A 27,548-nucleotide genomic window follows, 5' to 3' on the forward strand; every position below is an offset into this window, starting at 1 on the left:
ACTGAGAACCCAGGACGAGAGGTAGTTCAGCTTCAGTCCAAGTCACAGGAGTCCTGCCCACCCATCGCCTTGGCAGGACCCACCCTTCTCACAGAGGGCCCTCCCTCCACAACACACGCCAGCACCTTCTGTGGGCCAAGCATTGTGCGGGGTCCTGATCACAGAGAGACTCCCGCAAAGGAGCTTCCAGTCCAGGACGAGGTAGCAGACACTTGAACAGGTCAGTTCCATAAAGGTCTTGGGGTCGTACAGAGTCCACATGGCATCCAGAGGGACATGAAGAGCTTCCTGGGGTCTCCTTCCCAGCGGCAGTCAGGGTTCCAGGCAAAGGAAGAACGGGGTGAAGGCCTGCAGGGAAGGAGAGGGGAGCAGCGCGGGGCCAAGCAGGCCTGATCCCACTGCCGTGGGTCAACGCTTGCTCACCGAGCTCAAGCCCTTTCATAAATAACTTAGTGCCTCTAGGAAAGGGATGAGCACGGACTCCCTGGGGAGCTTTAGACTCGGCTTTCAGAGTCAACCAAGAATAAATTGATTTACCCATCTGCTCCTTCAGAGAAGACTTACGCACCCTGGGCCCGGCCGCACCTCTGAGGCTGCGAATAAATGGAGCCACTTGAGAAGCTGGCCTGAGACTCCTCCACCACGGGGCGCATCGAGTGCGGGAGACGTCCTGAGGTGAGGCCCGCAGGTCTGCCTCTGCAACCCGGGACCACCCATCACGGCCCTGTTCCCCCCGGGCCAGCCCTGCCTTCTTCTCCAGCCCCTCACACACTCTCCTGAGCCCTCCTCGGGCTGGGGACCACAGGGATGGCTGAAGCCAGAAGGCTTTCTGGCATATATTAGGAGTCTTAGGCAGAAAAGTAAAAATAAGGAGAGACACAGAGGAGATGGATGGGCATGGGGAGGAAGACCCCAAAAGGTAATGGGGCAGCTTGGGACCAGGGTGGCTGCAGCCCAGTCCCTGGGCGCCTCCCCAACACCGTCACCTTTGCCAGACGCTTCTCCAGGGCGGAGTGGGCAGTCCAAGCAGGGGCTGTCACGACGCCAGAGACCCCAGCCTCCACTGCAAGCTAAGCCAAGGTGCGCACATCAAAGGGAGAGGGAGAAGTTGGGGGACAGGCCCTGACTCACTAACGCCTCCAGGGGCCTCTCCCCACACAGCTGCAGAGCCTTCTAGAAGCAGTCAGTTCTTGCGCTCCTCTGATAGCTGAGGGCTGGCACCTCCCTCCGGGGAGCAGTGAGTGAGTGAGTGTGGCCCAAGGGCGAGTGTCCCACAGACAGGCTGGAGTCCCCAGGTCCCAGGAAGCATCCGCTCCCAGGACCCTGAGCACAGCCACCCCTACACATGACCGGCCATCAGGGAGCCCCTCCCCCTCCCCCAGGGTACGAGGCTCACTCAGGCGATCTGGGCGGAGATTCTCCAGAGACCCTGCAGGGTGCTGGGTCTTGCACCTGTCCTGGTGGGCAGAGGGTCCACACAGACCCAGCACACCCACGCCCCAAGGCTGGGGGCACAAGGCAGTGGCCACGTCCCTTCCTGGAAGAGCTTGCAGGGACCTGTGCTCCCAGAGCCACCTCAGCAGGGCCCAGGGATCAGCCGTTAGTAGGTGGATCCTGATGTCTGTAACACTGGCGGGCCCTTCTCCTTCCAGGCTTCTGGGGCAGGGCGTGGGGGCAGGCAGGGCCTTTCAGCCCCACCCCTCTGGGAGCAGGCCGCTTTCTCCATAAGGCCCGGGAGGCCCAGCACCCAGGGCCTGTGATTCTTTCAGGGGTCCGTGAAAATGTTTTAATTTTAGTTTCTTTTAAAATAAGAAAAGGGGCCGGCCCAGTGGTGCAGCAGTTAAGTGCGCACGTTCTGCTTCGGTGGCCCGGGGTTTGCCAGCTCAGATCCCAAGTGCAGACACGGCACCGCTTGGCATGCCATGCTGTGGTAGGCATCCCACATACAAAGTAGAGGAAGACAGGCACGGATGTGAGCTCAGAGCCAGTCTTCCTCAGCAAAAAGAGGAGGATTGGCAGATGTTAGCTCAGGGCTAATCTTCCTCAAAAAAAATAAAAGAAGAAAAAAATGAATATATTAATGCTGAACATATAGGAATCCAGACTGGTTTATATCCGTCTTTATACCAACCCAGTCATAAAACATACTCATTAATATTTTTTAATGGAGGAAGGCAAAAGTGCGAGGCCCACGGGGTCAGAATGTGAGGCCAGAACCTACGAGAACTCACTCCTCTTGCTCCACAGATATTGTGGGGCGTCGGTCCAGTGCCGGGCGCCATCTAGGTGCTGACAGGAGCAGAGCATGGACGAAGCAGACCCTGGGCACCGTGAGCCCGTGGAGATGTGTCCCCACGCGCCTTCCAGCTGGCTGAGTGCCCCAGAGGGTGTGTGGGGCCAGAGAAGGTGCTGGGAGGCCTGGGTGCAGCTCTCCTCAGCCGGCCACTTCCCTCCACAGTCCCTGGCTCTGAGAGGCTCTCAGTCCCAACCAGCCGTCTGTCCCCAAGCGTGCCCGAGCCGAGGGGTAGTCAGGTAACATTTTAACTTCAGGCCCCATGGTCATCTCACTTCCTCTCCTGGAGAGGGAAGAAGGTGCATTGTACAGCTTTCTAACTTTGTTTTAACTCCAAGTTGCTCTTTCTGATCTCTCCGTTAGCAGCTCAGATCCCAGTGGACACCCAGCACCTCCTCTCCCTAGAGGACCCTCTCTCACAGGCACGGGCCCAGGGCTGGGGCCCAAGTCCTTGGCACACCCCAAACTGTACCCAACCCCTCACATTTGCAAAGGACTTGAAAGTGTACGGCATGATCTAATGGTCATTTACTTGTCATGACTTGCTAACGACCCCGATAAGATGACCCACGTCCTCCCACTTCACGATCAGTGACGGCGACAGAGGACGGGGAGGACTCTGTAGGTCTTCAGACTTGTCCTCCACTGGGGACTGATGAGAAGCGGGGCTCAGGGAGGCCATGGCGTGCCCAGCGTCCCTACGCAGGGGGACTCAGCTGCCTGCTCCGCGAACAGCCCCCTCACCTCACTGGGCTTTACCTTCCTTGAGCTGGAAGAGCTGGACCGAGACCATTCCAAGCTTTTCCTCCAGCTTTAACAGTCCGTAATTTTACTCTACATTCAGAAGGATAAGGCCGTTGACGGAAAAAAACCCAAACCAAAACACACACACCCCCCGCCCAAAGAGATATGATTCAAGAGTAAGCATTTTTTTGGTAAAAGTCAAAGGCTTTGCAGTTCCAGGATGTGGGAGCACACTTCCTGTATTAGCCAGGGTCTCCAGACAAACGGAGTCAACAGGACGTACACAGAGAGAGACCTCCTGCAGGGAACTGGCTCACATGATCACGGAGGCTGACGAGCCGCCAGGCCTGCAGTCAGCGAGCTGGAGACTTGCAGGAGGGCTGATGGTGCGAGTCCAGCAGGTTTGGGACCCAGGAAGATACAGTGTTAGAGCCTGACAGCAAGAAAAACGCCGACATCCCAGTTCAAAGGCCGTTAGGCAAGAGGACTCCTCTCATGCTTGGGGGAGGGTCAGCCTTTTGTTCTAGTCAGGCCTTCAACTGACTGGACGAGGCCCACCCGCACTAAGGAGGGCAACCTGCTTTACTCAGTCTACCCATTTAAGAGTTATTCTCATCCAAAAACACCCTCACAGAAACACCCAGAACGATGTTTGACCAAATACCTGGGCACTGCACGGCCCAGTCACATCGACACTTAAAATTAACCATCACACCCCTTCTGAGGTAAGAGTTCAGTAAACACGAGGGCTGGAAAATTTCCTCCCCTGGCCCTGACTCCAAGGGCAGAGCCAAAGGGAGCAAGGACATCATCCTCGCCCCAGCTGGTGACAGGGGATGCCCATCTCCGATGTGGCCACAAGGTGGCGCCAGGGGAGGAAGTTCCCCGGATGAAGCAGGGACCACCACCCCCCCCCCCCCTTTGGCTGACTGGAAAGAAAGGGGCTCCGCCTGGGGGCTGAGCTTGGGTTTCACTCTGGCCGTGGCACCAGGGACTGTCAGGCCACGGGTGCTGGCCGGCCCTGCAAAAGGGAGGACAGACAAGTGTTCACAGTTCAACTCTGTGGAAATCTGGAATGCTCTACCAATGGAGCTGCTGGGGTCCCTCCAGCCAGGCCTCCTGCCCTCACTGGGAACAATGCAGAGCCAGTGGGCACAGACTCATCTCTCCTCCGTGTCCCTCACTATGACAGCGTGGTGGGGGCTGGTGCACAGGGCTCACGACTGCCTCTCTGCTGCTGTCAAAACTGTTCCCCAGTTCCTAAACCCAAAGGCAAGGTCAGAGTGGGAAACAGCCCAGCTGCTTCCATTTGAAGAACGAGGAACGATGGGCGGCAGGCAGCGCACGGCTCGGGGTGTTGCTGCGAGGGCAGCAGGAGCCTCACGGCCACTCGCTGCCAGCTGCTGGCACTGCTTGGCTGTCCTGGGCACGGCCACAACCTCAAAAGAGCTACTGCAGGGAGCATCCCGGGACACGGCGCCTGCGCCACAGACCCACCGTCCCGGGGGCCTGGGGATTCGGGCACAGGGACCCAAAGATCTCTCCTTTAAGGCAAACTAACCCATCTAAAACCCTAACTAAAACCAAAAACCCAAAAACAACAACAAGCTTTCTCATTGTAAAACAAAACAGATGCAAAAGAGCAGAAAGCGGAATCGACGACTCAGTGAACTAGAAGCACAGGCTGCGGGGAGGGAGGCCTTTCAAGGCCACAGGCGGGGTGCTGGGACTCGCACGGTCACAGCATCACGCAGACACACACACAAACACAGACGTACAAATACACATACACACGCCTACATCTACACACACACATATGCTGCAGACGGAGACTCTCAGAACAACCATGTTAATACTGCCACCAATATGATTACTAAGAACTCGGCATTTCTTGCCTACACTGTCCCCATTCTCCTCCCATTTTAAAAGCTGTCAGACATGGACATTGTCAGAGCACGTAGCCAACAGGTACCACCCTCGTCCCCTCTACGACTTCACCGGCCTCAGTTCTACGGCCGACACTTGTCTCCGGCTTGCGTGGCCCTGTGCCTGCCACCGTGCACTCCCCCGGAGCTCCTGGGAGGGCTGGCAGCACCCCGGCGGGCCACACCTGCACACCTTCGTCCGCGACCTTCACAACTGAGCGTCAGTTTTGCTGGATATAAATTCCTCGGCTCACTCTTCCTTTCCATGAAAATCTTAATTATTCCATTTTCTCCCTGCATAAAGCTCAGCCTTTGAAAAGCCTGATTTCCCCCCAGATGCCTCAGGGATTCTTTTCTCTAAAACCCGTCACTTTTACTAAAACACTTCTTGGTGTTGGTCCTTCTCAGGTGCCCGCCCTCTGAGTATCACCCTTACGTTCGGTCTTCTCTGCTTCTTTTCAATACGTGTCACTCTCTCTCAATCTCTGCATCTTTTTCTTCCTTTTTGGTTTACAGAATTTTCCTCTTTTGTACCTTTCAGTTCTTAAAGCAGTACCTGCTGCATTTTTCACTGGGTTCCTTCTAATCTAGTCAATTTCTAAAATGATTTTTTCATTCATTTCCCATTCTTTCTTGAGTTCTGTCACCTCATTTCTGAGTTTTCCTAATTTATGCTTTTCTTCCACATCTCACATGTCCTTAATGTCTTTTAATTCATTAAGAAACAAGCTATGTTTTGTTTGCAGGCACATTGTTCTGGCTGGCCTTCATTGTCTGTAGGTCGTTCTCCTTATTCTCAGCTTTACATGCACTTGACTTTGATACTTTTCTGATGCTTATTTGTATGTAAAAGTATTTCATAAACTTTCAGAAAGGAGTGGACTTCAAGAAAACTTTCCTAATTCTACAGAGCTTCCTCTTCTGCTGTTGGTGTGAAGTATTTAAAAAGTATGTCCAATTGCTTCCAGAGCTTTCCTGGCTCCTGCCCTCCCCATTTCAGCCCTGGCCTTCTCTTCACTTTCTCTCCCTGTCCTGCTTAATTTTTATTCCACTCCAAGCAGTTTTTCCTCAGTGAGGGGTCCTTTCCTAGAAGGGAACGCTGGCAGGTCAGTTGTGGGGGTTCAGAGGGGCTGGGTGCACCAACCCTACACAGCTCCCAGCAGTGGCCTTGGCCTTCTCCAGCTATTGGAAGCAGCGTGACCCCTGGCCTGGCCCACCTGCTGTGCTCAAACTGGGCACTGTGCTCCCCCCTGGGCACCTGTGGGCTCTGACGTGGCCCTGCTCTATGGCCGGCAGATCTCCACTGTTTAACGCGTGGGCTTTGTGACTACTGGTGGTTCATGCCTCTGTCTGGGGTTTATGGGGATAACGTATCATTCGTTGTAAACCATGTCCACAGGGGTTTTTTTATTGTGGTAGAGTACCTATAACAAACGTTGCCATTTTGACCATTTTTAACTGTGCAATTCGGTTTTCCACAGGGGGTGGCCATGTCAATTTCCCTGCGGCCAGCTGACTAAAGAGCCATCACATCACTAAAGAAACTGCACGGGGCACCACGCCACAGGCCGTGTTTGACCTTGCGGGGTTCAAGAGAAATGACGTGCATCTTCTGGAGGCAAGAGAACTGCCAGCATGCTTCTACTTCTGCATCAGCAGCGAACAGCTGCCACGTCTGCTCTGGGAAGGGTCCTGCCACTTGAGAACACCGGCGCCGGGGCTCCAGAGCCCCTCCTCTCTTCAGTCCCTAAAGGCTGAATGTCACATTCTTCAAGGGAGACTGCCGCTTCACAATAAGAAAGACTTTCTTTTCTTTAAACAGTTCACATTTATTATTGTTAACAATAAAAAAATCTTTTAAAGACTATCAGTATTGTATTACCAAGAGTGAGGTAATATGTTTACAAAACATTTACAGAATTTGATATGCAAATAATGAATTTAGGGAGGAAAGTGAATTAAGACATTAGTAACAAAGGGAGAAACCAAAAGAATCATTAGTGCTGAAAAAAGAGGAAAAGACAGCAGCATTTTAAAAAGAGTGCAGGGCCCCGAGGAGAGAGACACGCCAAGGGCGCACGGAGCCTCTGCCCCAGCCCCTCCAGAGGGGGCGGGTGGGCTGTGGCTCATGGGAAACCCTGGGAGCGTCTGTGCAGTCATGTGCTTTGAGCTCTAGAGGATGTAGTCAGTTCTTGGGGATAAAACAGTGCCACTTCTGATCAACTTAAAAAGAGCAGCTCTTCAGACGGGGCAGGGGAGGGGCTGCAAGTCAAAGGGCTCTACAACATCCCTGGGCTGGTGTGGGCTGTCGAGTGAAGCGCTTTCCTGGCAGCTGTCAGCAAAATCGCCATCTGAGACACAGAGAAAGAAAGAGAGAAAGAAAGAAGGGACCGTCTCAGGTCCTTACAGTCTGGAAACAGGAAGCACTGACTGGAAGCAGCACAGACGCACTGACCAACCCTACTGTACTTGCGGGAAACAGGCTTCAGGCGCCAAGGATGGGCTTGTCTTTTCAAAGGAAACACACAGCTTGCTCAGGGAAGGCTGGCAATCGTGGAGGCAGCCCAGGAGGGGCTCCAGGGCAGAGGCAGCCGGAGCTCCACTGGCTGGGCAAGGAGGCTGCTCCGTTTCTGCCGAGCCCCAACGCCTCCCCCATGGGGCTCACACATCCTGCACACCTGTCCACTCACACGGCCACCCATCTTCAGAACAGACTGAGAGCAACGCTACCCAAGGTTTACGTGCCTGCCGCACACAGATAATGGCCATGTGGGTTTTGGCACGTGTCTTTAAAAGCACAGACTCTGCCACACACAACACCACACATCATGTCCTTATCATGGAGACAAACCCAATGCAACATTCAGACAGATTCGCAAATAACCTGCTTTTCCCATAAAAAGCTGAAAATACGAGGGCCCATACAAGATAGACCACGCTTTGTAATTGGGAATCAAAAAGAAAATGTAAAAGGTAGACCAATCTCGTACTCTGATCTGCTTCTATGAAGAATCCTCTGTAATATGAACTATTTCTACTTGCCCCACCCGCCCCAGCACCGCACTGCCACACCCCCATCCCAAACACATACACACCCCCCCTCCCCACGAGCCCACAAAGAAGCCGGGCTCCTACGGGCCAGTGTTATCCTGAAGTGGCCACACGGTGAGAACGCCAGTTAGCTAAAATGAACACTGGATAGTTTCAAGATGGCAAATGTGACTTATTCTGTCTTTAAAATACCCTTCTAGTGACTAGAAGGACCGCCTGGGCTCTGACGCTATTAAGCTATGAGGAGCACTGGGGACAGAAATGCAGAAGGAGTTCAGGACTAACATCTTGCAGGTAGGAAGAGCAACACACTGGAAGGATAGGGAAAGAACGCCTCTGCCAAGTTCACATACAGAAAAATCCTGCTCTGAAAGTGTCAAAAAGATGTGAAAAGGAGGAAAGAGAAAAGCATGTTTAATGATGGCGGTGTTTCTCCTGGAGTCACGGAGAGCCCTTGACCCGCCAGCACCCACTTTAGAACAGTGGATCCATCTGGCCACCGGGAGCCAGGCTGGGTGCTCCCACCGGCTGCCTCTGAGTCCTTGCAATTTAAGCGGCGTCGTGCTCAGAGGAAAAGGTACCTAGCGGCTGTCACTGAATCCGCAGAGCGCGTCGACTGACGGCAGGGAGAAGGTGAGGACTGCGAGGCAGTTTCGGGAACAAGTTGGCAGCTTCTGCTCCAGGTAGGAAGCTGGGGTCATCTCTGAAGGATGGTGTAGGAATTCATCCACTAATGGACAGTGTGGAGGTTGTTGGAAACATTTTTTGCATCAACATTTGAGATAAAGTCAACTTCTTAATTGGTACATAAACTATTTTTCTTTCAAGAGAGCCCTTGTGCTCTGGTTCGATTTTGTGCACACTGTAAACTGTATACAAAATCTATGGCTACTGAGTTACAGTTGGAGTTAAAACTGCCTGTCGAGATAGTTTTGGGATCAATGACTACATTTACCATCTGGAGAGCTATTTGCTACCTAGAGGGTGACAGGAGTCTGCACAATGAAGCCGCTGGGCAGCCGGGCAGTGGGCGGAGCGCAGCGGGCTGTCCGAGGAGGCGTGGCTACGCCCGCGGCGCACTGGGCACGGGCATCGCGGCACTACCTGGAAATCATGGAGCTGGAGTGGGACTGGCTGGAGGAGGTGGTGGCGGCGCTCAGCTGGGAGAACCCGCTGTGGCTGGACTCCAGGCTGCTCATAGAACCTCTGCAAACAGCACAGGGAGGGGACGAGGCGTGAGGACCCCACCGCAGGCCGGCCACTCCACTTCCCACACTGCCTACCGGACTTCCTGGCCAATCCTGCTCTCTGCTCCCCACACTCTGCTCCCTCACACTCACAAAGCAAGCCGGTCAGGCAGGGTCCTCCAGAGCCATGGCTCCCCATGCCCTCGCACCCAGATGACATCACGAACAGGCAACAGTAAACGGTCCAAAGGTGACCCCACCCGTACCCAAGCCCCGCTGCACATGCTGAGCCTCCCTCTGACCAGGCCAGACTCGCGGCAGTCCCGCCTGGAAGAGGAGCCCGTACCTGAAATCCTCAGACCCGATCACCTCGGTGTAGTACATCACTTTGCACTTGTGGGAAGAGACCTGCAGGGAGGCCAGCACGTCGTCCACCCGGGGCAGGCTGGTGGCAGCGCACGCTGGCATGCTGTGGAATTTCCACTGCAGGATGTAGAAGCCGGGCCACCGTGTCACATGGGAGCCCTGGAACAAGTCAGACAGCGCCAGCTAAGAGGACTTCCTTCCAAGTCCTATCCTACAGTGGGTCTGACAGCGCCGAGGGAGCCGTCGCGAGTCCACTCAGCTTCAGCAGTCATCACCGACCATCTTGACAGGTGGAAGGCGTGCTACGCTGGTTCACTGTCAGGGCCGGTCCCATGCTGCCTTCGCTGAGTGCCAGCCCTGCGGCGAGGCCTCTGCTAGGTGCTGGGAAGGCCACGGAGAGTACCACTCCACATCTGTCTGTGGCAGGGACCCACAGCCTCGTGGGAGGAGGAACACGCTGGAAGCAGAGGCCTGGCAGGATGGGAGTGCTTGCGGGCCCTTCGATCGGTCTCGGGGGCGTCAACAAAGGTCACCCGGACCAGGCAATGCTCTCGGTGACACACTTGCAATGACCTCACTGACACATTCTGTGTTAAAAGAATGTCAATCTACAGTAGAATGTCAATCTGTGAAAATTGCTTTCTCCATTAATTCTGGAATTAAAGACTGTGATACAGCTTAAAATGTTCCTTATTTTTAAAACTGAATAAAATCCTCTCTCACTGTGGTTCTAAGACCACTGGAACACTGAGAGACTTAGCCCTGAAAACTGTGAAGGCGGCACAATCACGTATCTATTAGGAAGGCGAGGAGCACCGACAGACCACAAGCACTCAAAGTAACCGGGCAAAAGTTACAAACCGAAGTGACAGAGCACTTTAAAATAAACCGGAGTGCTCAGTAATGACAGTGAACAGTTCCCTACGTACTTGCTTCTCTCACTTCTATTTGGGGTGATTTTCCTTTGAAGGAGAAACGTAACACAGTCAAAGGCCGTCCTCGCGGAAGTCTCCTGAACCCCAGCTGTGTGTGCACAGAAGGCCTCTTCCTTCCTGTCCGTGTGGCTTCTGTGAAAATGCTTCTCAAGGAGACCCATGCACTTTAGACACAAGTCATGGATTCTGTCCAGAACCACTGTGCAGGTTTGAGTTCCTTTTCTTCTAAGACTCACCTGGGTTCCTGAGACATTCTGACTGTAACACCTACCACCCTCCAGAGACAAATGGCACCAGCTACCCAGGATGGGAATAAAGCAAAGGCTCTTTCTTCTCCAGACAAAATAACCAAGCGGTAGAGAATCAGAGATTTTTTACCTGCACGCTTTCTCCCTCTTTGCAAATCAGAGGTGACTCCACCATGCTGTAGTCGCGGCCCAGCTGCCAGGCTCTGTCTATCAGCTGCACGTTGTTCCCTCCTGGGGAAGTGATGCTGTGCGCCCCCAAGGAGTCCTTTTTGGGCGGCTGTGGTGACCTCTTGGAGTGGTAGATGTTAAAGACAATGTCCCCTTTGCACACATCAAAATCCCAAGTGATCACAGAAGAGGCATCCACAATCTGAATGAGAATCTGGAAAAAGAGATGGCATCAACTAAGCGAGGTAGGCGTGAGGCCCCGTGCTGACACTGAGGCAGCGGCGTCCCCTCCAGGAGCTTCTCAGCCCCGCTGCGTGGCGTGGGGGAGAATCACCCAGATTCATAATCCAACCACCAGCTTTCCCACTGACTCTTCCTCCTTTCAACCAGTGGCTCCAGCTCCAGGCCCCGTGCCATGCTCTCCGTTAGCTATCAGCTACACCTCAGCCCCCAATTTCCCATTACACAATCTCTAGCCAGCACGCTAAAACACCAAGTCCCGGCTGGAAAACGTGTCCTAGTAATACCAAACAGAAACAACACACAGCAGCCCGCAAGTGGCTCCGTGGGTTTCTCTGCACTGGCGAGCACAGGGAAGGTCCCAGAAAAGGTGGAAGCTAAACACAGAGCACACGGAGGGCCGGGAGGAGGTGTCCCGGGCAGGGGCAGGGGACGGGACCGAGGCCGGCCTCTGCAGAGGCTCACGTAAGGGACAGTGGCAGTGGGGCTGGGTGGACAGAGAAGAGCCATGTGGTATGGTGGGGCGGGCCTCAGGTGTTGAGTGCCAGTCTAAAAGCTGAACGTTAAATGGTGCCCGTGTGAAGATTCCCAGAAGGGAACGAGCAGAGTTACAGCTTCAGAAGATTACTGTGGAGGGATGTGAGAATCAAAACCAGCTGCAAAGAGCCATGCAGTCACTGAACAGCTTCAGCACCGGCCAGGGCCTGTGTGCGCCCGGCCTTCCGCCCAGCACGCCCGGCGAGCCCTGCACACACCTGCCGTCTCTTCAGCAGGTGCTGCGTGCCACGCGGGCCCTTCCCCACCCCACCGCTGCCCTCCAACCGCTGAGACAGCGCGGGACCCCCTCAAAGAGTAGGTCCCACACAGCACGAGTCACGTCTGAGAATGGCGGTGGCACGGACGACACGGCCCACTCTCCTTCAGCAAAGTGGCTCCCCAGGGGTGGAGCCCTCCTGAGCCGCCAGGCCCCCTCTGTGACAGGCATCCTCTTTTTCTGCATTCACAACAGGGACATTTAACTCAGCCTTCGTTTCAGGGGTATCACTCTCCGCGATTCGTGCTTTACTTAACTCCAAAGCAGAACTGCGGTTTGTAGAGTTTGGATGTAGGAAACCTGGCTGTGCATTTTCACAGACACCCTCCGACTCTCAAGGAACATTTTATGCCACAAGTTCTCTACCACGGAAAAGAGCAACAGTTACCTAAGAAAAGACAAACCAGAACTCCGCCTCCTCGAACCTGCTCTCCAAATAAGAAATTAATACAAGTAATCCTCTACAAATAGTCACGAAAACTGGAGATTCTCCCTACACAATCTATGAATGAGGCACATCAAATCTGTCTCACTTGTTCAAACAACAGCAACAGTGTCCACTTGCCCCACAAGTGACAGGCTGGCTGTACGGAGACATGCCATCAAGAACAAGTGGCTGGTGGCCCAGCCAGGCAGCTGCCGTGGCAGCAGGCAGCAAGGGGTCAGCTCCTGGCCACCAGCACCAGCCCGGGCCAGCAGACCACTCCCACTGAACGCCCACACTGTACCAAGTGCCGCCATCCTCTCCAACGGCTCCGAGCCACAGACCCCGCGCTGGGACTCAGGGAAGGGCGACTGCCTCACACCTCAGGTCACTCACCATGTCACAGTGTATATAGAAATACAGGAATACTCTTGCTTCTGCACCACAATGTGACAGCAGGAAGGGAAAATAGAGATGTGCTAGTTTTTCCTCACTCCATTATACTCACAAAAATGGGCTAATTCCTTAAAAAATATAAATAACCAAAACCCAGTCAAGAAAAAACAGAAAATGAAATTGGTTCTATACACAATTAAATAAACTAAATTTAAGACTCAAAAATCTCCCTACAAGGAAAGACCTGCTATGCATCCCTGTGTGAAGAGTATCTAGTCAAACGGAGGCCGGAGACCCCAGCTCCCTTCCCTGCACTCTCTGAGCCGCGCCTGCTCTCCAGTGTTGACGCCCACCAACAAAAGAACACGTGTCCACAAAACCTAAAGACAAAGACCAGAAAAAGCAGGATTCTTCCAACTCAGTCCTCTTGGGAAGAGCCGCTGAAGAATCTGCCGGAGGAGGGCGCGTCGCAGAGGCGCACCTCGTGGGGGGCTCCCTTGAAGACGCTCGCAGACTGGTAGATGGTTTCTGTCCAGAGCTTGAGGTCTTCGTTTTCCAGCTCCTCCGCAGTCCTATACAGCGACTTGGGAACCAGTCCGCCCTCGGGCACTTCACACTGGAAATGTAAACAGAGCAATCAAAGCCAGGCAAACACAAGCGATCCTCTGAAAACCAAACAGGCTGGCAAGCACCACATCCTGATACGCTCGACTCCTTGGAGCTACTCAGGAAATGGAAAACACTAGCAATGTCATAAAATATTCTGTAGTACTTAGGAAAAGAATTTTAAAAAAACACTTAAATACATATGTCTTGCTTTAAATAAATGAGAACAGGTTGAAGCTGACTGACCACAGAATTCACACTAATATGCACGAGGTACTGGACTCGACTACTAAAGCTGGTTTATATAAGAATTACAAGTATTTCTATCGCACTACAAAGCGGAAAGATTATGTTAAGAAAACAGTTTTATTCTCAGCAGCTACAGGCATTATTTTTAGTGCATGCAATTACAGTCAAGAAATACAATCAACGATGAAAGCTTCGTGTCTATCCCAAGTCAAACAATTGGTTCATGTCAGCCAAACAATAAAGGAGAGCTTCTCTTGAATGTGTGCATGTCGTGAACTTCCGAACTGACTTTGCCGTAACGACTTAACATTAAAGAGCATGAACTCTAAAGCGCTCCCAACACCATCAGCCCCGGGAGCCGGCCGCAGAAAGAGAACACCCAGCCATGGCTGGCCACGGAGCGCGAGCGCCACGTCACGGCGAGAACGCCATGTTAGCAGACAGCAGACCGACACGTGGAAGGGAGGCCCCTCTTCAACACCAGCCTGCACAGCAGCACAAGAGCTGAGAAGACGCCTCAGAGGCCAGAGTGCGGAGACCTCAATGAATTACGAGGCCTCTCAGCAGCGGAAACGCATCGCAGGGGTCAGTGCGTGACAACGCAGGCAGGATCTGCGGTGAGTCAGGTCTCCTGCTCCAGCTCAGCTTTTCGGGTCGTAAGTAGGAGGAGCAACCACATGGGAGCATTCCCTCATATAACACAAGTCACTGTGGGTTTCTCCAACCTCCCCTCACGGTTTAATCTCACCGGCACTTGGTAAGTTAGGGTCCTGTAATTTACTTGCTCCTTGCACTGCACTGTGATTACGCCCGCAACTCCTCACAGCAGGACCGACGAACTGAGAGCTGAATTCAAATGCTGTTTAAATTCCTCTACCCATCCAGAAGATTCCTGAGAGCCCAATTCATTAGCTCAATACAGGAGTCACATCCAGTGCGTACACATCTCTAAAGGATAACTTCATCTACCATGAAGGGTGACAGAGACCCTCTCTCAGGCAGGACCCAGCCATGTGATCGCATGCCGCCATGCTGCCTTCAGCTGTCACTGCAGCAGTCTCTTGGGCCTCTCCAGGCCTCGGCTTCCTTCACCCTCACGGCAGGCAGTCATGTTCTGGAGGCTGTAAGGCCCTCAAGGAGCTAAACTCCTCTGAACCCCTCACCATCAGTACCAGGGGTAGAAGTGGAGGCGTTGGCCTGATAAGCCAGCAACTCAAGGTATTAAAAACCCTAAATTACAGAAGGAGAACCAGTTCCCTTAATTTATCCTCATTAAAATGTTATCCTGATTTATTGTCGGGGGGGGAGGTCTTTTTAAGAATCAACTTGATTTTCTTTGTTAAGATTTTATTTTTTTCCTTTTTCTCCCCAAGGCCCCCTGGCACGTAGTTGTATATTCTTCGTTGTGGGTCCTTCTAGTTGTGGCATGTGGGATGCTGCCTCAGCATGGTTTGATGAGCAGTGCCATGTCCGCCGCCCAGGATTCGAACCAATGAAACACTGGGCTGCCTACAGCAGAGTGCGCGAACTTAACCACTCGGCCATGGGGCCAGCCCCAAGAATCAATTTGATTTTTTTAATAGTGTTTTAAAAAAATGCACAGCTCCTCTACAACAGTTAAAAAATCTGATCCACACAAAGCTGAGTGAACAAAGCTGGCTGAAATTATATTAGATTCTGAGGCAAACTCTCGGTAGTATTTAACAATGAAGAAATGTGCACATTGGGGCTGGCCCCGTGGCCAAGGGGTTAAAGGTCGCGCGCTCTGCTTCAGTGGCCCAGGGTTTCGCAGATTCGGATCCTGGGCGTGGATCTAGCACCCTCACCAAGTCATGCTGGGGCGGTGTCCCGTGTAGCAGAGCTAGAAAGTACCTACGACTAGAATATACAACTACGTACTGGGGGGCTTTGGGGAGAAGAAGAAAAGAAAAGAAAAGAAAAGAAAAAAACCGGCAACAGATGTTAGCTCAGAGCCCATCTTAAAAAAAAAAGAAAAGAAATGTACATGTTATCAAAAATTATCTAAATGGTTCTATTTAGTTTCACCCTGGATCAGAGAGATGCCACCCAAAAAAAGAAAAACAAATACTCCATACTAAAAGTTCTGAGAATCATTCACGCAAACCGGCATCCACCTTTCCCAGCCTTTAGGCTGCCAAATGTGCAGCAAGCAACTTGCCTAAACACATACCATGCACTCTCCACCCAGGAAGTCTGGAATAACCTCTCTATCAATGTAATCCAGCAGGCCTCCAGGACCCTGGTAGTCATTTCCTGCATAAATCAGGAATTTCCTTCTGGTGTTGTCATCAATGAATGGACTAACCTGGAAGGAATCAGAAAAGACCATGTAGTCATATTAGCTTTGCTGTCTGATTTTCAAAGACTAAAATGACAATGCGATATTATGAGTGGGTGGGTAGGGGTGGGGGGAAGGGAATTGAGTTTGACACACTTGTTCTGTAAAGTCCATCTGCATGACATTAAGACACTCAGGAATTCTTTCTTCCCTTAAATGGTCTGAGAAATTTTCTATCTTTCCATGTTTATTTTGTTTTTTCCTAAGACTTAAAGTCATAAACACATGTTTATGAATGCATGCATGTCTGCCTTCCAAATGGCTACCAGTTACTGCGAAACAGCATCTGAACCCACCAGCGTCCAGAGGACAGGAAACACCCGGGGAGCCCGAAGGATGAGGAGACGGCCCAGAGTCTCGGGGTAGTTGGCCTCCACCACCTCGATGATGCGCAGCAGGGCTTTGACGCCGGGCCTCCACAGGTGGCGCATGTTCAGCCCCTCCAGGTCCACCAGGCAGGTCCACGAACTGTGGGGGGCGCAGACCCGAGTGTGATTATTCAATGGACAGCAGAGTTGGCAAACTGTGTCCTACAGCTACTTTTTTTCTTTCTGATATTATAAAACAGTCATTTATATCCATTTCCAAAGATATACCGGTTTTTCAAATTACAGTGTTTCGAACTATACTTCTATCTACGTCTATAAAGCACAGGGGGTCAGTGTGGCAGGACCAATGCCTGGAATGTTAAAGCAATCAATGGCCAATCAACAGCGAATAAAAACCTCAGTCTGACAAACTCAGTGACCAGCAGATAAGGTGACATGCTGTCCCTGACATGCTGAGCCACCTCTACTGACCCAACAGGGCTCGGAGCGGGCAGTTTAATATGCAGTGTAACTGAACCAGAACAGGCTACTCCTCAATGAATATCTGAGTCAAGTGCCGCCTCAGGAGCTGTGAGCACAGCAGTGAGAACAGCTCAAGTCCCTGCCCTCAGGGAACTTTCGCGCCAGTTAACCGTCCACACCCGTCTCAGCGCAACCTCTGAAGCACTGCACGTTGTCAACAGTTCACCACAACTAGAGTGTGGTTTAGGAACACAGAATAGTTTTTTGCACCATGCCCTGCCCCCAAAAAGTCTGCGACCCTGGGCTCCCAAAGCCCCTGCAGACTAAGAGGGGACAGCAAGGCCACAGGCTGGGAATGCCAACACCGGGCAACTGTCCCTCACAACTGACCACAGACGATGTTTACCTTCTACCTTTTAGACCATGGAAAATAGTAAACTATTTAGATTTGGTCCTAAAAATCTAAAACTCAAATGAGATTTTGGTTCTGAAAATCAACTAGAAATATTTAACTCATATTCTCAATAAACTGAAGGAAAAACAAAGTCGCAAATCTACCTGATAGGCCGACCAAAGACTTTTGTATTTTCTTCACATCGTCTTAGCCCTTCTTCATTGATGGAGAGAACCTATGGACAAAAGGGCCATAAAAACCCCATGATTATCCGAAGAAGGTAACACTACCGTATCAAGCTATGAAAGCAGGTGACAATGATACAGCATATTTTAGGTAAGCATGTAAACTTTCTGACACATTCATGCACACAAGCAGACCACCGACGAAGAAGATCTCACTCTCAAAGAGAATAAGCACTGATCTGTGCGGCAAAGGTGACAGCCACCTTGAGTGCCATCAGTTACGAGGAGGCCCCAGACGGGCAGGGACGGGATGGCCCGCTCACCTGTCTTCAGAAGGAGTGCACCTGGCATAGTCAGAGGTAAGTGACAGTTGGCTTGGGGAACAATTTCATGCTACATGTACCAGCCAGGAAAAAGGGCAGTCTTAGGACACTTGGAGGACGGCCAAAGGGAACCCTTTGATTTGGATTAACAAACCCTTCCCTACAGAAGCGGTCCATCCACATCTTTCTGTGCAAGTGTGCACACGTGTGGAGATGTATGTGTGCACGTATGAACACATAGCAGGGGCTAACAATACCCAACAAACTGCCAAAGGGGCTATTTTAGGATAATGGGACACAGATGTGCCTTTTAAAGTCTTTGTTTTTAATTTAAGGATGATAGTCTTCTCTTCCTACCTGCCCCACTGTGGCAGCTGCAGTGGAAGCAGAGTGCCTGGGGCCAGGGAGACAGGGAAGGAGCACTTGTGACAGAGCAGGTGAAAGACGCTGAGAGGCTGCGTGGAGGGGGTGCGCAGAAAGAGCGCCCCTGGGGGGCCTGATCGGAGAAGCGCCTGAGGAGGAGTGGGGAGGAGGGCAGGGACCACCTCAGTGCGGGAGCAAGGGGAAAGATGACTCAGCATGAGCTCCCAAGTAGTCATCTTGACGGGACACGGATTTTTTGTCGATGCTTCCCCTGTGAGAAACCTTTTTATAACTTTTATGTACTCTTTCAAAATTTGTAAAACATATTTATAGATTTTCCTTTCTAGTTACAAAGGCAATAAGTGCTTGTTATGACAGGACAGCTGTAATATCCCAATCCCGTTGGCAGAGAAAGAAACCGCAAAGCCGAAAGGGAACACTTACATATCTGAGCAGGGCCTCCTCCCCGAGGGCTCTCACCAAGCCCTTGGTGTCCATCTGCCCCAGCCTGAGCACATAGAGGGGCCGGCCATCTGCAGGAGGCGAGGGAAAGGGTTAGCAGCACAGTTCTGACAAAGCCATGACTCAGAACCTTACCAGGGAAACGTGTGCTCCCACATTCCACATGAGCTTCAAGCTTGTTCCTTTTTTTTTTTGCTGAGGAAGATTGGCCCTGAGTGAACATCTGTGCCAACCTTCCTCTATTTTGCATGTGGGTCGCTGCCACAGCATGGCTGCCATCAAGTGGTGCAGGTCCACACCCAGGAACCAAACCTGAGCCACCAAAGTGGAGTGCACTGAACTTAACTGCTAGGCCACGGGGCCGGCCCCAAGCTCTTTCCTTCTAACAAGCAGCAGCTGGTTTCTGTGGAGTGGGTGAAGGTGCAACATTTTTCTGCCCAATATTGTAAAAGAAAAACATAAGAGCCAGCGGATGGAGCAGCTCAGCAGGGGCGTTGAGCCAACTCTGCCGGGGCCAAGGGGAATCTCTGCCGGCTCTAGCCTGCACCGGCTGCGGGCAGTGCTGGGCTCAGCCTCCTCAATGAAATAAGCACAAGGCTGAGCAGAGCTCTGACTTTCCACAGCAGGGGAGCATGAGGACACCCACAGACACTTTTTCTATGAATACAAAGTACTTTTAAAATTTCATTTTTTAGGGGAAAAAACTTTTTTTTCATTTCATAGGTTTCCAAGAAGTTAATGCCAAGATTTTTTCAAAGCCAGCTTCCCTTAATTCCCACGCTAAGGATCAAGATAAATGAGGATTTTCTGGAAATCTTTACATCCATACCAGCCAGCATATGTTGGCCTACTTCTTGACAGCCCAGAGGTCGAATGGATGGAGCCTGAGAGGAACCTAACGCACTATATAAACTCCGTCATCACGGGCCAGCTACACTTAGAGAAAAAGATCTAGGTGGCCAGAGTGTACCCCTAGAGTCACAGCTCCGAGACTCCTGCCACTCGGAGCAGAGAGGAAAGGCACGATTATGCTCCCATGGGCTAAGACTTGTCTTCTGCTCTTCACGGAGGGTCAGTGCTGTCATCGTGACACAGGGGCCCAACAGTCACCTTGCGTTTATCACCTGCTGAACCTGACCTCCTAGGAGAATCTGGATCTAGACCTGTTCTACTTAAAGCAAAAAGGGTTTTGTGCTCCCAGTCCATCGCTGTTCCTCACTTAGGTTTGGCTTCCTTCCCAAAAAGAGCTGAAGCTCTTCACCGTTTGATGTAGAAAACCTGGCTACATGTCTTTACAGACACGTCGGGGTTCAAGTCACTACACAGTTCCTCGACCAGCACTGTGCGACTGAAAAAACTCTGCCTTCAAAGTTTCATTTCTTAAGTAAGTCAAAACAAGCTCCATCTAATAAGAAAGAGGTGAAGTAACCTGCCCGAGGGCAGCGTGTGCTGTGAGGAAGAAGCAAGCACAGTCTGCTCTGCAGGGCACTTCCCGGGGGGGTGTGGAGTGTGGCACTGGGGGGGTGACGAGACAAGGCACAGGTCAATTTGTTCAAGCTAGGAGATGGGAAGGACAATGCCCTCACGGAACCCCACTTAATTCTGAAGAAGGAGGTCTCTAAGCTTGTCTCGAATGCCACATTCACACGGTACCTTTGTCGTGATGGTGCCAGCCACCTGCATAGTAGTCCTGAAGGACCTGCGGAGGGTTCCAGGTGTCCAGAATGTAGTCCACCTGGTGCTGCTTCCGCCAAGTCAAAGACTGACACATGACCTCTCTGGCTTTGTCGATGTTGAAGTCCCGGGCACGCAAGAACCGAAGAATATGCTCATCTTTCGGGATCTATTAAGAGAAAGAGATGTTTCTAAGCAATGCTAAAAGTTGCTAAGGGAAAAAAGCAAGTTACTAAGCAAGTAAGACTATAACTTCTTGTCAAGAGTGAGTTGCATTATACAACTTAAAACTAGCCGTTACCAGGAAAACCTCCCTTAACGCTTTAGAAAATCAGTATTAATCTAAATAATCCTTAGAGTATTCCCTTTTAGTTTCAATAGAGTGAAGGCATAATTTCTTCAACACCAAATGCTCCAATTCACTGCGCTGCTCTATGAGTTTTTATGATACGCACTTTTCTGTACACGTTACACTTAAATAAAGAGAATGCGGAGAAGTGCAGTTGGTTTGGTGGCAGTGGTGATGTTGCTAACAGTCAGCAACTGTCTCCAGATCTCGCTATCAGCAGGATCTGGATCTCCGAATCCACAGGTCGGCTTCCCCGAGTAAAAACAAGGCCAAGACCATGTCTAAGTCCCATCTGGACCAGCTGTCTTCCTCACGGCCACAGGCTCACTAACACATGCCGCTGGGCCACGGAAGATGAGGAGAGAGTGGCAGATGGAACCAGCTCACTACCCCACTCCTGCAGAAATAACTCGAGCACCGAGCAGGCATCATCCTCACTCAGAAAGGACTCCGTTATACAGAAGTGGTTAAGAAAGTGGGTTCTGGAACCAAACGGCCCCATCACTCACCAGGTATAAGACCTTGGGCATGTTACTCAACTTTTCCATGCCTCAGTTTACTCATGTGTACCACAGCGGTAACAAAAATAGCACCCACCTCACTGGGCTGTTGGGAGCATTTAATAAAGAGCTTGAAACAATGTCTAGTACATGGCAAGTGCACAAGAAATGATAACTATTATTACAGTGGCTGTTTTCTCAATAATTGATACTAACAGTCCTTGGACATTTGCGCTGTAGTAACTAACAGCGACACAAGGAGACAGCAGGCCAACAACAGGCAAGGCCCAGCTTCCCTTTACTCAGTAATACCAGTAACAAGCTAGACACAGAAATCTGCCTCTGCTCGCTTTCAGTCCCCCATTAGGATGAGGCTTATTACAAAAATCTAATTCTTTATGATGCTAAAATTTACCAAAAACCTCAGAATCAAAGCTCAAACATTTCTAATCTCTACGTATCTGTGAACTCTTTCCAAATCTTCTGAAAATTACAATGGATGAATACTTGGAACATACTGTTGCTGTGTAAATTGACATGTAATTGTTTTAACTGAGACTATTCTCTGTAAAACCCAGAAAAATACAGCTAATTACACAGAGAAAGGCCACAGGGGACTCGCATGCCACACAATGACACAGAGTCAAGGACTTCACACTCCCAGCTACGGCTGCTGGGAGCACTGACTCTCAGTAACTACGGCCGGAGTCAGGGGCGCAGGGTTTCCCAGACAGCGTCCATACACGCGAGGCGCCAACTCTCACCTTCCCCTTGTGGGTTTCCTGGAGCCACTGGCGGAGCCGGATCAGGCAGCTCTCCTGCAGCGGGGTCAAGTCACCCAGGTATCTCTTAATGTAGTCGGCATCCAGTTTGTCTGGAACATAAGTCACGTGAAACCGTTTACAACCAAGAACACTGGAACTTGAAGCATTCCGCAGTCCTGCCCGGCGCAGCTCATGTGTGGCCCTGGAGTCTCAGAGGCAAATGAAACCGCAGGGACGGCAGATTCAAACCAGCCGCCAGGGAGAAGCTCAGCGCCAGTCTCTAAAATCAAACCAGTGACCAGGCCACAGTAAACCTGCTGCTTCAACGACCTCTCCCCGATTACCATCGGGCCACTTCCAGCTGCAAATCTCAATAGTAGTCACAATAGTAACAGATACTGACTGACTTTTAATTCAAAGGTACATAAAGAGGCCTTACATGATCTAAAACCATGAAATAAAACAAACAAGTGGATCTAACCTTATTACGAACAGAGCCACCGTGTTCAAGAATATAACAAATCTTTTTCAAGACATGGTAACATAAACTGGAAGAATGTGATAAATTAAGTACAGCAAAGAAAAATTCATGATGTGAAAAATAAAACGCATCCTCAGTCCAATTAAAATATCTGCCATCTGCCACCTCTTGAAAGCTAACAAATGGCATAGTTCAGCCGCAGAGAAGAATGTATGGGAAGATAAATACTGATGGTTTAACAAAACTTCTGACTGGTAGAATTCTCTGTGTTTTCTTATTTTTCTGCCGTCTGAACTTGGTACAATGGGCAATACTCTTAGAAATAACAAAGTTGTGTGTGTGTGTGTGTAACACACATGAAAGGCAGCAAAGCACAGTGGCTGTAAGCAGAAACTGGAGCCAGCGGTACGGGCTTAATCCCAGCCCTGCCACCTACTAGCTATATGACTCTATCTATGCAAGTTACTCAATTTCTCATGTTAACTCATGTATAAAATGAGAATAATCACCACGTTCTACCTAAAAGGAACCACTATTAAGTGACCCAATATTCATCAAGTGCTTGGCACACAGTAAGCAGCGAAAGTGATGACAACATAATTGTTAAAAGGACTAGCTGCTAATTTACATTCACTAAAGACGTCAACTAAAATAAATGAAAAATATTTCCTCATCTAAGTAAAGGCATAACTGGATGTAACTCATCCTGCCCATTAAAAAAGAAAATTCTAAGTTTCTTCATTCTAAGAAAAAAGATAAAATGAGTGTGGTAAATAAACTAGAGGAAAAGGGACAGTAATGAGACCCGTTTTTTTTACTTAACATCTAAACATCCTCAGGAAACAAGGACAGTAGAGTAAGCAGAGTGGAAACGACTCCACGTAACCCACTGGTCTTGCTCTCAGACCCACCATCAGGGGTGCCCGCCGCGGGCTCAGGCACCCCACTCGGGTGACCGGGGGCCTCACTGCTCAGCCCTTCCTTTAGAGCAGCGTCTGGGACGACAGCTGACGCCGCTGCTTGTTTCTTGCACGATGCAGATGTCTCTGAAGAGGGAGCAATGGAAGGTGGTGTCCAACGGGGCACAAATGTTACGCCTTCTTCTTCCAACTGACGAAGATAGTATTCAATTATTTCCTTTCCCTTTAAAACAAAACCAGTTTCAAGGTTAGTATATACTCAACATTCAAACTATTCATGCTTCATGGGTTTTTAAAACACTAATAAAAACTGAATTGCTATGGAATAAATAGGAAAAAGAAAACCCAAAAGCCTTTGTTTTTGTTTTACATAATTATTCTACTTCTTCTTCTCCAGAGGTCTAGGAAATACATCTAAAGAGAAGGAACTTTTTACACGACTAATTAAAAGCACTGATTTACCACACCTGTACTCAGTATGTGCTTTGTGCCTCAATCCAAATTCTTTCCAATACCATTTAAAACAAGCCTTCAAAAAAAGCACTCCATAATGCCATACTGATACATTTCAAAACCAAAATTCCACAACAATGAGTAGCAGCATAAACACGAGAAAGTAAGTTTCCATGGATGATGAAGCTAACCACCCAAGGGCTGGGGAGCCCTGAGAGATGAACTGGCCGGCACTTCTCCAGCACCGCACTGCCTCCCACCAGCAGACCCTGAGCTGGCACCCGGGGGTGCTGTAAGCCCCCTGCTCCTGCCTCCCTGCAACTTTGACCTTTCCCAGCACTGCCAAGCAGAGAAGGCCACAGCCAGAGGCTACACACTCCTCCCGACCTCCCCTGGCAACCAGCACTGCCTGAATCCCCACCTATCCTTTCCACTCCCTGGGATGTAAGTCACGGGGAAAAGTCTTATTCCTCTTCAAGAAATGACTGGGAGCCCTGAAGAACCCATTCTCAGCCTTCTGAAAAGACTGCCAGCTCAGGTCATCTGAAACTCCTGCCCACCCTTTTCCATAAAATTCCAAGGTAGACTCACTTTTTTAATGTTGCTGGTATACTGCTTCATAGCAATTTTTTCCACTGTACTTTCAAAACCAAAGAAAGATTTAATATCTAAACTTGCAGACTGTTCAAAACAGGTCCAATCTTCATTTTCCGGGTGAACCTGCAGATGAATGAGAAAGCATTCCTTTAACTATACTGACACTGGAGAATATCATTTGTCTGCTCCTCAATCAACTGGTAACCAGAAAAAACACTTACTTTACTAATAATGTTATTACCATGAAAACACCAGATGGAAAAATTACACAGGTTCAAAATCATGAAGAACCAAGTAATATTTCTAAAATATTCCAAAAATGACTATTAAAAGGAGAGCTCCCTTTTCATTCTTGGTTCATTCATTCATTCACCATATTTACTGAGCAGTATTCTCCACCATGAATAAAACAAAGATCCCTGCCTTGTGAAGCTTATAGTCTAGCAAGGAGAGATAGACAATTAGCCATAAACATAACAAGTAATAAATTATATCGTTGTCAGAAGCTAAGTGCTACGGAAAAAAGAAAAGCTAGAGAACAATTCAAAGAATTAGAGGGCAGGCTGCAGAATGAAGCAGGGTGTTCTGGGCTGGCTTCATGAAGAAAGGGAGACCTGAGCAAAGCCTGAAGGAGGTGAGGGCGGGAGTCAAGCTGAGACCTGGTGACAACGTGATCCTGGCCGAGGGAGCCCCTAGAGCAAAGGGCCTCAGCGGAAGCCTGGCCGCGAGATGCACGAACAGCAAGAAGGTGGGCGGCTTGTGCACAAGGAAGCAGGACAGCTGAGGCGTGATTAAGAGGCAACACAGGGCCCTGTAAGCCATTGTAAGGCTTCTGGGCTTTCCCTTCGAGTGAAAGGCAGAGACACGGCAGGGTTTTGAGCCCAGAAAAAGTATGACATGGTCTGACACATTTAAATGGATCACTGTGGATTCAGTGTCGAGGATATACTGTAGGAGGGGAAAGGTAGAAGCCGAGTCTATTAGGTTATTCTAACAATCTGGTAGGAGAAGTCCTGAAACAGGGTGGTAAGCAGTGAGGATGGTGGGGCAGAAAGATATACTCGGCTCTCATCTTAGATGTACACAGTATCTTGGGTCCTTCAATATATATCTCTAATGTGTTAGAGTGGGGCCAGAAAACATGCAGCATATTAAAGTAATGTTAACAAATAAATCAAGGCATCACTTGGCTACCGTGACGGCTCCAACAATGCAATCCGTTCTGCAGTAAACCACACCTACTACCCTACGGATCCCACTAATCGGAAACAAACGACAATATTTGAGGAAGAACTGCCCTCTAAGGCAAAGAAATGCACTGTTTAAACAGATGGCCAAACAATTCTTGGAAGCTGTACGTGCGCATGCTCAAGGGCCTCCCGCGGCCTGCTGGATTACTCACGGTGTAGCAGCAATGCTCGTTAATGATGACTCGATTAGAAAACGTTTCATTGTGGGCCTCAATGTGCAAAGTACGTTCTCGGTAATTCAGTGAGTTTTTCTGGACAAAGTAAACATAATCAACTCCTGCAATCTTTAAAAAAGAAATAAAGAGAAAAAGCGTTGATTAATAACACCCAATGGCAACAGAAGCTGCAAGAATCAATTCACTTTGGTTTTGGGGACTGCCTCCAAAATGTGCTTTCCAGTTACCTTTTTCAACAGTCTAGGTGCATCTATATCCAGTTTGCAGCGCCTTTCTATGACATGAATAGCCCCATCTTCACTCTTAAATTCACTCACAGTGTCACTGTCCACAAACATTGGAATCAAAGGACACGTAGGGAACCTCCTTTCATAGGCCTGTGAACCAATTTTTAGAAAGAGGAATTGAACAAAGATGCAACCTGAACAGTTTGCCATTGATAATCCCCCAGAACAGAATTATCTCTTAAGACATGTCAACATGTTACATCACGGCTATCTCTGTCTTTATAGCGTAAGCTTTCATTGAAAAAGAAATTCAGGGCTGGCCCCGTGGCCGAGTGGTTAAGTTCGCGCGCTCCGCTGCAGGCGGCCCAGTGTTTCGTCGGTTCGAATCCTGGGTGCGGACATGGCACTGCTCGTCAGACCACGCTGAGGCAGCGTCCCACATGCCACAACTAGAGGAACCCACAACGAAGAATACACAACTATGTACCGGGGGGCTTTGGGGAGAAAAAGGAAAAAATAAAATCTTTAAAAAAATAAAAAAAAAAAAAAAAAGAAAAAGAAATTCAATGTTCATGGATTGGAAGACCCAACATAGTAAAGATGTCAATTCTCTCTATATGGATATAGAGGTTTAACATAATATCAAAATCCAAGCAAAATTTTTTTGTATCTATAAACAAGGTTATTTGAAAATTTATATGGAAAGGCAAAAGAACTAAAATAGCTAACACAACTTCGAAAAAGAAGAGTGAAGCGGGAGGAGTCACTCTATCCAGTAGTGAGGGTTACTTTACAGCTACAGCAATCAACACTGTGCGGGAGAAGGAGAGACACAGATCCATGGACAGAGCAGAGAGCCATAAATTGACCCACGCAAAGATGCACAATTGATTTTTGACAAAGACGCAAAAGCAATTCAATGGAGGAAGAATAGCTTCTTCAACAAATATTACTGAAGAAACTGCTCGTCCATGGGTAAAAAATGGACCACGACCAAAACCCCACACTTCATATAAAAATTAACCCAAAATGGATCACAGACAAATATTTTTGTAACATTCTTGAAATGACAAAATTATAGAAATGGTGAACAGATTAGCGGTTACCACGGGTTAAGGAAGGGGTGGGGCAGGAGGAAAGTAGGGGTGGCTATAACAGGGCAACAAGAGAGACACTAGAGAACTGTTCAATATCTTGACAGCATCAATGTCGATATCCTGGTTGTGATGAGGTGCCATACTTTCCCAAGACGCTACCATCAGGGGAAAACGGATAAAGAGCACATGGGAACGCTCCGTATTATTCCTTGTGAATAACATTTTATTAACATATTGTGAATCTACAATTATCTTAAAATAAAAAACTTAAAAAAGGACTTGCTAGAGAATTCATCAAACTTTTAGAAAATGCATTTGGGCACTAGATCTGGTTTACTCTGCAGCAACTGTGAAGATTACTGAACTAATTTCTGGATTCGCATTCAAACCTATGTGATCTGATGGCTCACAGGTGCATGTGAGGAGGAAACCCCAGGACACAGCACGACAAGTGTCTGGGCTGGAAGAAAGAACCTGAAGAAGGAAGCCCAGGGCATGCTTCCAAGTTCCGCCCTCGGTGTAAGGAGACGATGCCCA

General features: G+C 49.6%; 1 protein-coding gene across 8 annotated transcripts in view; it reads right to left on the reverse strand.

Moving 5' to 3' along the window:
- Nucleotides 1–27,548, reverse strand: part of SEC14L1 (SEC14 like lipid binding 1) — an 82,383-nt gene that overhangs the window by 21,644 nt on the left and 33,191 nt on the right. For 4 of the 8 annotated variants that reach the window (XM_070225942.1, XM_023651942.2, XM_070225944.1 and 1 more), the window contains 14 exons: nucleotides 25,915–26,064; nucleotides 25,664–25,795; nucleotides 24,256–24,384; nucleotides 23,203–23,434; nucleotides 21,811–21,920; nucleotides 20,177–20,366; nucleotides 18,506–18,594; nucleotides 17,355–17,425; nucleotides 16,302–16,473; nucleotides 15,838–15,972; nucleotides 13,273–13,407; nucleotides 10,880–11,131; nucleotides 9,547–9,725; nucleotides 9,118–9,219 (listed from right to left, as the gene is read on the reverse strand). In XM_070225942.1, coding sequence (XP_070082043.1) covers nucleotides 9,118–9,219; nucleotides 9,547–9,725; nucleotides 10,880–11,131; nucleotides 13,273–13,407; nucleotides 15,838–15,972; nucleotides 16,302–16,473; nucleotides 17,355–17,425; nucleotides 18,506–18,594; nucleotides 20,177–20,366; nucleotides 21,811–21,920; nucleotides 23,203–23,434; nucleotides 24,256–24,384; nucleotides 25,664–25,795; nucleotides 25,915–26,064 — 2,078 coding nt within the window. The other 4 variants (XM_023651943.2, XM_070225946.1, XM_070225943.1 and 1 more) reach the window with 3 other exon arrangements.

This window comes from Equus caballus, chromosome 11, assembly GCF_041296265.1.
Source record: "Equus caballus isolate H_3958 breed thoroughbred chromosome 11, TB-T2T, whole genome shotgun sequence".
Classification (NCBI taxonomy): Eukaryota; Metazoa; Chordata; class Mammalia; order Perissodactyla; family Equidae; genus Equus; species Equus caballus.